The sequence below is a fragment of the Bradysia coprophila genome, unplaced genomic scaffold (assembly GCF_014529535.1).
Source record: "Bradysia coprophila strain Holo2 unplaced genomic scaffold, BU_Bcop_v1 contig_138, whole genome shotgun sequence".
Classification (NCBI taxonomy): Eukaryota; Metazoa; Arthropoda; class Insecta; order Diptera; family Sciaridae; genus Bradysia; species Bradysia coprophila.
Genome location: NW_023503409.1, coordinates 5,716,897 through 5,729,047, shown reverse-complemented (window position 1 = coordinate 5,729,047; position 12,151 = coordinate 5,716,897). Strand labels below are relative to the sequence as shown.

General features: G+C 34.4%; 1 protein-coding gene across 1 annotated transcript in view; it reads left to right on the top strand.

Annotated features, from left to right (window-relative positions):
* The window catches only part of LOC119073701 (zinc finger protein 181), a 45,725-nt gene extending 37,931 nt beyond the window's left edge, over positions 1–7,794 (top strand). The window contains exons 2-4 of the mRNA XM_037179301.1: positions 3,629–4,450; positions 5,681–5,903; positions 5,977–7,794. Coding sequence (XP_037035196.1) covers positions 3,629–4,450; positions 5,681–5,903; positions 5,977–6,244 — 1,313 coding nt within the window. The 3' untranslated portion in view covers positions 6,245–7,794. The remainder of the gene's footprint in view (positions 1–3,628; positions 4,451–5,680; positions 5,904–5,976) is intronic.
* The last annotated feature ends 4,357 nt before the right edge of the window (positions 7,795–12,151 follow it).

Below are 12,151 nucleotides of genomic sequence, written 5' to 3'. Positions count from 1 at the left end.
ATACATTCCATCTTTGCTTAAAATTGCTCTATCACGTCACAATTGCAATATAACAATTCACAGTTGTTACGCACATGTGACTCTTCATATAACTATATGTAATTCACACATATGCAACTGTAAATTGCTATGTGGATTGACAACAGGTCCGATGAATTTTATTGACATATTTCAGTCTTCACTGGGAACTTATTACAGAAAGAGCTTTTAAGCGACCAGATTGGGTACACATAGTTCACCTTATTCACTTCCAATACTTTTTTAATTTCTAATTTCTAAAAGCCATCGGCGATTTTTGGAGGGTATACAGTAATTGAATCAGGGGACCCTCGTATAAAAATTCGTCTGTACTTCGGGTGTCCAGTATGGCCAATGCGGCACTGTATCAAGTGTTTACTAGCATATGATGATCATATTTTGTACGTTGGTCACTTACCGGAAGGATTTGAAATTTTTTCACAAATTCACCAATACAAAAAATTTAACATATTTCCAAATCCTTCCGGTAAGTGGCTAACGTACAAAATATGATCATAATATGATAGTAAACACTTGATACAGTGCCGCACTGGCCATACTGGACACCCGAAGTACAGATGAATTTTTATACGACAAAATTAAATTAGTTGACTTTTTTCAAATTTTGTAGGCCCTAAACGAAATTTCCCAAAGCGGAAGTTGGCAGTAACTCCAACCCTGCCTTAAAAATGTCTAATTCGTCAGAAAAATTACAATTCAATCAAAATTGAAGCTCAACGAAAGTCGTGGCGCGGTAGGTTTATGGTGTCATGGATAGTAGAGGTCACTATCTATCCAACGACACCCATACCTTCCAAGTCTATCATTGTAATTTTTTTTAAACACTCTCCGAAAGTTGGAATTTGTTTAACCTAAAATAGCTACTGCACCACATACACGAAAATCTCGAAATTCCGAAATCTTTTAAAGGCCAACCCATCATGTGCGCCCTCAACACCAATGCGCTTCACGTATTGTTGGTGATATGCAACAAAAACTATTTTGGTCACCCCAGTGCAGACCATTTTTTCATGATTTCTGGCGTGAAAACATAATAACTTCGAGGAAATCCAGAAATCGCCGATGGCTTGTTTTCCTGTTTCATACAACTTGTTCTAAGTTTTGGCAAATTGACTCTTAAATTTCCTCAATTTTAATACTCGCCTGACTTCTTTCGCATAATTTTTACTTACCCTAACAGTTCTTATTTTATGAAAACGATTCTAGATTATTGAAGTTCAAGCCTAACAGTTCCGAATCGTAGTCAGTCCAGAACACACAGGAGAAACTCTCCGAAAAAGTTTCCTTAGTTCTGGCAGATGATCCCTGAGCTTCATTTCCCACAAAAAAAAAAAAAAACGTTTGTCGTCATTCATAATAAGTTTATCAGGTGAAACAGATGTATCAGAAGCAAATAATCATACTTTTGTAAACCTGACCTGACAATGGAAAATTGTCTTTTGCTCCCCCTGGACGCAAGATAGAAAATCCTTGTTCTGTAGTAAATTGAATTGAGAATAAAAGCTGGGAACATTTTGTCTAGCCCGAAAATTATATTTTAGAACTTACATAACCTATAAAATAGAAAAAATATTGGTCAAAAATTCTGGTCAACTTAAGGTCCTAAAAAACTTTCGTTAATCTATAGAGCTACTATTCATATTGATATTATAACTAATTATCTGGGTAATTGCGGGAAAACAAATCTCTAAAGTCTATATTACACGGAAGCAATAATTGTCTTTCCGAGTCGTTTTATTGTCAAAATATTTCATAGTAAACTTTACATTTTCTCTGGAATATTTTGTTAAAACTTCCGTAACAGAGGCTGCAGCTATTAATTTTCAATGCTGTTATTGACTATATTCACTATTTTTTCACAGTTGATTGACGGTAAAAATTTAGTTTTTCATTTATGAAATTTCCAATCAATAGTTACATGCAGTGCGGTTAAATGTGGCATGGCATGCATACGTATACGAGATTTAAATGCAAAAATAGAAATTTTGTACTTTACGTTAATCGATTAGAAAAATAGTCAACGTACACATTAATGTGGACAAGCCAATGATTTGTTGAACATAAGCAAATTAATAGCCGAGACCGATAAGTGCCCCCATTAATTTCATAATTCCGACTCATATTTTTTATGCTTTTCAAAGGTAATTTTGAATTAAAGACTAAGCTATGACTTCAAAAAGGTATACGGTAAAATGAGTAAATGGCGAAACTACTTCGTTTCGCAGATGCAAGAAGCGGAAAAACTAATTTCGTCATCCTCAGCAAGTGAAATTTAGAATTAAAAAAAAGTCATAGCCCGGAAAACTGATGTAAGTGAGTGCAGCTCTTCTTTTCGGTAAAATTTGCTTTATTTTCACCAATAAACAAATAACTATTCCGAGATACGTAAATAACTATTTTGTTCGAATGAAAAGTAGGAGGGTAAATAGGCAAAGTTTCGAACAAATCAACAGCCTTGTAATTAAATATAAATTACAGTTGAGGCTACTTGAAACACTGTCAAAAATCTACTTACATTGTTTTCTATGTACTGAACACGGGCAAGTGGTTGGGAACAGCTGAAACTGAATAGAAACAGTTTTATTGGGCTCTAACTGTAAATTCTAAGAAATGGAGACTGTCATTTTGATTTTATTGAAAAGTGTCATTATGGGTCAGATCCAAATAGCAGACACCCAACCAACAGACGTTGTGTTTCCTTCGTCTATCCTTTATAATTAAAAATTGGTGAAACCGGGTGGTAGCCTCTGCTACGCGTCCGAACTGTTACAAAGAACAAAACGGATATAAATGGATTATAAACAAATTTTAAAATAAATTATTCAAAATCCGTGAACAATACAAAATGGACGCAGCGTTCAATTATTTTTTTATAGTTAAATCGGAATTTAAATGCTTTTTAAAAGATGTTTATGGATAACGTCAATGACAAGCTATTATTACAATAACATATATTCAATTCATGACAATGCGATACATTTTATTTTATGGTCTTCAATTATTCCAAATTTTATGTAATTTATTTTGAAAAGTTTTTTTTTCCTCCCCCCCACAGAAGAATCAAAATATAGCACCGTAAATGCCAATTTAATTTTTATTAACCATTTCGAAATACAATTTTTTTTCCTTCTATTACCTGCATAATGGTTCAATTTACCACCCGAAAACCCCATATGTTTCAACCACATGCATATTGTGCACTTTGTGGTTTGACGCAAATGCATAAATATTAACTATGGGAAATAATATTACGAGCAAATATCAAACATTAATGTAGATTGTTGGCTACTTATGAAATAAATAATAATTTTGTTGTTATAAAGATTTGTGGTCGACGGGATAGTTTGTTCATGGCTGAATTGTTTAAAAGGGTTTTCTACTTAAAAGGGTATCGGGTTCATTTCAAAGAAAAATGATTTGTGCACGGTGTAGCAATTGTATTTGTGGTCCCACTTTCATATAATTTGTTCAGTTGTAGTGGCTCGATAGGTATTGAATCCAAACATTGTGTACAGATATTTTGATTACATTGCAACAAGAACTCCCCTGTACTGATAAGAAGCCTAACTTTTTTTTTGTTTAATTTCAGACGTTCCATCTGTAACTTCCAATCTAACTGATCAAAATTCAGTAGAATATGCGACAAATGGATCCAAGGACAATATAGTATTCTACACAATATCTCAGCCAAGTAAAATCAAAGACAAACAGCCGTTTTACAAACATCATGACGTCAAAACGACCATAAGTGGTCACAACGCAAACATATCAAATATTAAAGATACCAAAAGCTTCCAATCGCAGACTTCAATCAAACATTCAACTCAGTCGGGCCCACAGAATGAAGTATTTCGGGAACGAAGCATCGAAGAAACTGAAGCTGCTCACGATTTATTGTCATTATCTCAAAGTCTACCACCGCTTCCGGCACCCTGTGTTGTAACAATACTCAATCCGGACCAGAACTATGATCCTAACGTCAACGAGATATCGACCAGTTACGTTACGTACAATAATCAAAATAATACTCGTAGCACCATCGAAATTCATTACAAAATTGACAAAGTTCATGAAAGTGCATCGCATTCGAGTCATCCCCAATTAACGTATTCCAATGACAATAATCAATCACGAGAAAATGTGTCACCACTGACGCCACCAGCATCCGAATCGTCATCTGATACAGAGCAAAGTAGTTCATACATGTCCGAATCTTCCAACAGTACAAAATCGGTGAAAAGAAAATCGAAAAATACCAAATTAAACCGCAACGGCGAGGCAAAGGTATATGCAATGACAATATTCGATTCCGTTATGATAAATGATGGTCGAACAAAGAAGGGTAACGGAGAAGCCGAAATAATTCATGTTGAAGAAAAGCGGCAGGGAAGATACAAATGCCCATTGTGTGGTAAGTCTTACTTTAACTTTTCACTTTCACATCATCCGGACTGGCCATACAGGGAATTCGGGCGATTCCGAATGGTTTTTTGCATTTTTATATGAAAAAGGGTCTTTTGTGAATTTTACGGATATTATCCTGATTTCCCGAAGAACCTTTTGGTAGCCAGACCGGTACTGGGTACTGCGACATTACGCGTTCACGAGAAAAAGAATTAAAACTAATAATGACTGCTTCAATAGTCATATGTTATCGATATTGACTTCAAAAATAATGTCTGAGCAATGACTAGCCTCTTTTAATAGCAAGACGTTTGTTGAGACTAATGAAGTAAAAGATTTTGTTTTTATACGTCAAACAAATGAAACCCAAGATTTATGACAAATTGCGATGCGTTTGCTGTTTGTAGTAGTTTAAGTTACAACGATTGAACAAACATAATAGTTATTTATCTACCAAGGTAGGTGTGAAGGTATTTTTTCGCACTAGATGTCGATTGTCGACCCGAGGCGAAGTCCAGGTCGACAAAACGTCGTGTGCGAAAAAATACCGGCATACCTACCGTGGTAGATACAACGTTTTTCGCAATTTCGGGCCATAATCACCTTTCCAATGCAAAACATGTCCTACATTTTGTTCCAAAATTCTTGTGTATACAGAAATTCATTTGAACGATCAAGAAGGCTGCATTATGATACACATTGCTATGTGATGTAAAGAGACGCGTTGAATGAAATCGAGTAGTCAATGCTTAGTACAATAGTACATATGTACGCTTCAACAATACGTTCGGTATAATTGTGTGACTCTATAGCCGAATGGCTATAGTCGCTGCTTTGTGTTCAAAAACCTTTTGGTGTCGAGGGTTCGATTTCTGGTCAATGCAAGATTTTTATTTATAAAAATTTAGCCTTCGTTGAAGGTAATAGTTTCTTTAGCGTGCGAAAAAAGTAGATATCGCACTGCGTGCGAAAAAAAGTTCATATTGCACTCTGTCCCGGAATACAGTGAAATAAATACCATCAAAACGACATTAAATGGATGCATGGAAAGGTGATGATTATGGACCGGAATTGCGAAAAATATAATCGATTACAAAAAGCCTATGTCTTTTAAATATACAGAAAGCGGTCATCTACTTTGATCGACGACCAACTATGACGATCTAGCAATCTAAGAGAGTCAAGATACAATTTCAGTTGCAGCTCTTCAATAATTATCAAAAATTTCAAATTTCAGATAAACAATATGCTACGTCGAGTAACTTAAGTCGACACAAGCAAACCCATAGAAGTCTCGATTCACAATCAGCTAAAAAGTGTCACACATGTGGCAAAGCATATGTGTCCATGCCCGCCTTAGCAATGCATCTACTCACACATAAACTTACTCATAGCTGTGCTGTTTGCGGTAAACTATTCTCTCGGCCGTGGTTACTTCAAGGGCATCTTCGGTCGCATAGGTAAGTGTATCTAATATCACTACGAACCATTGTTAGAACGCGTCACAATATTTACACGGTCTTTAAATTATAGTGGCGAAAAACCGTATGGATGTGCCCATTGTGGCAAGGCATTCGCGGATCGATCGAATTTGCGTGCTCATATGCAAACCCATTCCATAAATAAACAATACGAGTGTACTAGGTGCCGGAAGTCGTTTGCATTGAAAAGTTATTTGAATAAACACTTGGAATCGTCGTGTCTACGGGATGAGTTTAAAAAATATTTTGAAGATGGTGAAGTTCAGCGCACGGACGACGATGATAATTTTGACGAAGATGAAGATATTATCGTCACGTAACTGAGATATGATTGCAGCAACAACCCATATGATGCTAAATGCAATTCGAAAAGCAATACCTTGAAGATATTTTGGATGAAATTAAGTAAGCAAATTATTGTATAGAGAGAGAGCTTAGACACACCCCCTTTTGTAGTAAAAATTAATTTAGAAATTATTTATAAATAGAGAAAACTAAATATATTTTCATAAAAATTAAATATAAAATTAACAAAAAAAAATAAATATTTAAGCTGACGTAGGATGGAGTATTGTGCAACGAATATAGTAAAGACGTTTAGACGGTCTTTTAGGAATATTTAAATTTTTAAACAGATGATTTTATTAAGAAATTATACTTTCCCATTTCCACTCGATTCAAAAATGTAAACGACATTTACTGGTCTGGTCAGTGGTGAATAAACTATATGAATGGGAATGTCGGGACTGAAAACCGAATGCTATTGTTATTATTATTGGAACCGGATCGCTTACATGTTCTGTCGAATCGACGCCTGATTTTTTTTTTTGGCTCAATCGCGATGGTGTCTGATTTTTTTCTAATAACATTTCAGACCGACAACATAAAGTGTATATCATTCCGCCAAGGGAATGGCTAAGGCTTGATTTTTATCTCAAATTATTACACAACTGATGTAGTAAAATAGTATCTTATGTTACTGCGAACAAAAAGGTTTGTTTTCGACCCAGGTGGTGAAAATTGTCGTCAAAAACAAACCTTTTTGTTCCGAGTGACATACACTACTTTTCATTCAGGCTGGTCAAAAAGTTACATTCCAGACAAAACATAACAACAACACAACAACAAATAAATACTGCGGTATATCACTCACTCATACTGGCGTGAGCAATGGAAGCAATCTACTTTAATATCCAATTTCATATTATTCATAACGTGACGTGAGTGGAAACGAAAAGGTGAGAGAAAAAGTTGTTGTTTTGGCGCTCTATCTGGTGAGAGAATGTGACGTTTTTGGTCCGCCTGAATGAAAACGTATTTTCTTTATGAGCTCTATAAGTGTCCTGAGGGTGTTAATGAGGAATGATGTTTAAGAGTCGATTCGCCAAAGATTCGAACAGTCGGGATTCAAGCCTACAGCGATCCCAACGAGCTATGGCTCAAATGAATCGTCGTTCAATTCTGATATATTATAAACTTTTTTCCCGAAAATTTTTTGTTGTGCTGACATGGCCCTTAGAAAAATCTTCTCCGGAGTTGTCGTGAAAATCGTTTTTTATCAATAGCTCCAACATGCAAAATGTGGATAATGTCAAATTGTGTACGTTTATGAAGGTCGATGAGTTGAATATTATTGACCAACAAATGCCGATGTTCGCACCCAGCCGCCACAACAAGTCAAAATTCCAAAATTTTACCTCATCAATTTTTTGAAAATAGTAAATCGAGCTCAAAGTTGTTAGACTTCACTTGTTGTGGCGGCTGGGTGGGCCGAACTTCGGCGTTTGTTGGTCAATAATATTCAGCTCATCGACCTTCATAAACGTACACAATATGACATTATTCACATCTCGCATGTTGGAGTAATTGATAAAAAACGATTTTCGCGATCACTTCGGAGAAAATTTTTCTAAGGGCCATGACAGCCCAACAAAAATTTTTCGGGAAAAAAGTTGTTTCACGATATTATCAGAATTGAACGACGATTCATTTGAGCCATAGCTCGTTTGGATCGCCGTCGGCTTGAGTCCCGATTCCATATAAGCTGTTCGAAGTTTTGGCGAATTGACTCTTAAGGACAAAACAAAACAAATTTTTTAATGTTTAAGTTGTTGTTCACGACAGGTATTACAATACAAATTGAAGTTTTCATTTGGGGCGAATAAGCAAAACTTTTTGAGCTTTTTAGAGTTGAACACAAAAGTCGTTAATTTTTTGCGTCAGGCATCAAAATCCCAGATATCTTGCTTTATCATGAGATCATTACTAAATCTAGTAATTGAATTTTCAATGTAGTAGTGTTTTATAGTGTTTAGCGCAAGATCTTTTACTTCATAAGTTTGAACCTTACGTTTGGTATAAAAGTCACCTTTCATCATTGAAAGTTCATTATTTTGGGCTGTATGTTGTTAACAGATGTTGAATTTTGTCGCAACTAAATCGTCAAATGTCTATGAAATGATGAAACTTAACATTCTGATTCAGCAAAAGAGCAGCGGTCAATTAAACCTGGCGTTGACTTTACATTCAATTGTCAATGACCGGATCTAATAAATTATTTAATTTCTCGTTGATTTGTATACGAAAATCGTTTTCAAATTAAAATCGCTTGGTTATTACTGAACATGAAAAAACATGTTGCATGCTACAACAGTTATACAAATGAAAATCAAAAACAACATCATGAATATTTCATGACAAAAATTAGCTCAAATCTGAATATTATTAGGATAAAAAACAAATTAACGTCAAATTCTCCCCAAAATAGTGTCAACAAAATTATGTAAAACTCATATGTAATATGTAAATGGCATTCGTTCATATAAAACCTATAAACCGATTACTTATTTGACATCATAAAATTACATTGAAAAGAAGAAAAAAAAAAACTCGAAAAAACAACTCCATGTCACGCAACTTCAAATTCAATCATCCTTGTTTCAAGCAAACATTCTCGTAAATAGAGGTTTGACATTAAACTTTCGGTTTGGTTTTATAATTTACAATCAACCCCATCCGCGTGTGTACACTACACGGTGTATGTTTTTTTAAATTTTCATTTTGAAAAGCCACCTTTCACATTTATACTCCCACCACTTTTCTTTTCAGGAAATTTAATCTAAAATTAAACCAAACACAAAATCAATAGTAACAATAAATTTATAGCGAAGACAATTTTGATTGTTTTTTCTTTTTTTGCTCTGTATATTTTCTGCTCTAAATAATTCCAAGCACATTTCCCGTAAATTTCATTCAGCAAGAAAACAATTTAACGAAGAAAAAAAAACGAAAGAGTGAAACAAAAACCCATTCATGAACTCGGGCTGATTCGGCAATTTTTTCTCCATGCTCTCAAGATCAGAAAACTGATTGCTCTTGTAACAATATAAATAAAAGCAATGATGTTGAAACTATGGCATTTTTAGTGGCTGTTGCACACTATACAATTCCGTTATAAATACGATAGAGAGCAGTGAAATTAACAAAAATGAAATGTGAGGACGAATAATAATTGGTTGAGAGGGTTTTTCCTGCCTGGGTCGGTAAATCATTTCGGTGTTGTTATTGATCTGCACATAGTCGAGTAAAAGAAATTGCTGTGACATGAATTTCGGAAGCAAAAACAACAAAACTCAGACATAATTCAAAATCCGATAGTAGTGACACAAAAAACCTGAAACTAAAATTGAAATCATTCGTGTTATCCTGTAAGCATTGCATTCGTTTCTTCATGATATATATATAAAGAAGCATCCAGAGGTAGAATAGAAGTTCGGTTAAAAGAAGGCTTCATGAAGCAGATCAAATGTATTGTCGAGACGGAGTCCCGCTAAAAAAAATTCAAAGACATTAATTGACAGCCGAATGCTTCTCGAAAATTTTCCACTGAACGGTGCATGGTATAACAAAACAAGCTATAAAGTTTCAGCTTGTGAACCACCATAAAATGAATTGAACTTAAAACCGCAAATTAGAATCGAATTGAAGATTGATTGATGGAACATGAAAACCGCGTCACAATGATAATGAAATTCAAAATCGTTATGTCTATCGAAGAACAGACAAGGAAAAATATTAAACTTTCCGAATCGAATGATATATTCGTTACCGCAACGTCGATGGATAGATCGCTATTTGATTGAAAACTAATAACTGCTTTCTACCTGGCATTGGGTTCGTTATGGTGCAATGTGATACGTGCAGAAATGGTTCATTCCATGAATCTTGATGGAATCGGGACGAGCTGTACAGTTCATAAGCGGTCATGAAATGCATTTTTCTTTTGAAATTTAAATCAAACATCTAGAAGTCTGAGAAAAGTTGAGATACGGGAAAGTGAATCATAAGATTTTTAAGTAGCTCCTTAGAATTGTAACACATACTGGAGCTACGCGGTGTACTTAGTTTAAGAAATTATGTTTAAAAATAAATGAAATTGAAATTGAAGTAAAAATCAAACGAGGGGCTGATGTTTGCAAATTTCGTTGACAAAGGATTTTCAAAAAGACAATCCTCTGAGGATATTCCCATCGTTTTTCAAGGATTTTTCCTGATTCTGGATGGACTTTTAAAGATTCTTCTTCAATTTTCAACAATTTTCTTCTTGTGATTTGATTTTCTTGAGCCTTTAAAATGATTTTCTATGATTTTGTGGATTATCTCTTAATTTGAGGATTTTCTTTCGTTAAATTTGGAAGGATTTTCTTTTGACTGACAAAGGATTCTCAATGAATATTTTGCCCCTCAAATGAAATTTAGATAAATGTTAAGTTAGCAAATGAGTTTCCAGTTTGCAGTTACTTGACTATATATACATCCTTCGTCAATCCATTTAATAATACGCGCCGTTACTTAAATAACCAACGTAGCAGTTTGACCGTGGATCTGACATATTTTCATCTTTTTTGTTCGGCAGCAAAAAAAAACCGAATTGAATATGGAAATAAGCTTTCAACTACTCTATCACACAATACCCCAATATCATTGCCGCATATATTTGCAATTTTTCCATTAAGTTCTCGACATTTCTCGTTTATTCTTCTTGTTATTTAAATTGTACAGGAACATGAAAATACTGATAACTTTTTTCCAAATGACTTTTACAATAATAAATTCTGCACGTTATATGGGTGCATTTTGCTGCTTTCATTTTATTTAAATGTAGAATGGTACAAAATGCAACCAGTAAACTCGGTTTGTTGTTAGATATTATATTCCAAACACATTCATTTCCATGCGCACGGTGGAAAACGAAACCCTCAACTGAAAATATTTGGAAATGGTTCGCTTTTACTTGTATGTACCGACTTACACCGTACATATATAATACTGTCTTTTCGCCGGTAGTAATTCTGTTCTATACACACTGAAGTTGATGATTTATCGAATTAATTTAAATTTTAGTAAATGAGAAGATTAGTTGTTTTTGGTGCAATTTAAATGGCAATTATTTTGTTTTATAGGACGGCGTTCGTATATAATTTCGTTTGTCTTTTGCCAAGGAAAATGTTGGATAGTTTATGGCCAAAAGTTTTGCTTGTTGCTCGAGGGTGATTATAGGGCTGTACATTTTAGCTCCAGCCACATTATAATGACTGGTGTGTGCATTAACTAGTTTTTATGTGTAGTGTAGACTTGGGAACGTTTTTGTTCATTTTCTATATTTGAAACTGAACTGAAAAGGAGAAAAGTTGTGCTATGCAGTGTTTCCAGAAATTATATGGTTTTTCTGTCTGTTAAATTTTTTTTATTGCTGGTATACTGCTAGCAGCTAGAGATTTTATTGGGATCATTGTCATTTACATATTTGTGAGAAAAGGTCATATGGTTAAAAACCACAAGGCCAGACAATGTGACTTTAATTTATGGGCGATGCGATTATTGATGGAAAACAATAAGCAATTCACGTTGATGATAATAATTTTGTTGTTGTAGAGGAGCAAACCGAAAGGCATCGTACAGAATTTTATCGACGCGACAAAATCTTTCACAAAATTAGCAGTCATGCTCTTGCACATTGCTCTATCAGGCGGGTAGAATTAATCACGTTATCCCCATAATTCAATCAGATATGTCAAAGTGAACAAATTTTTATTTTGATTAAAAATCAAATTAGTAAAATGTCGGCCACAATTTCCAACACACAAATTCAATATTCGATGATATTCAAGAAAAAAAAATGGTTCCAAAATTTCAAATTGAACTAAAATCTAGCGAATTCATCTTGT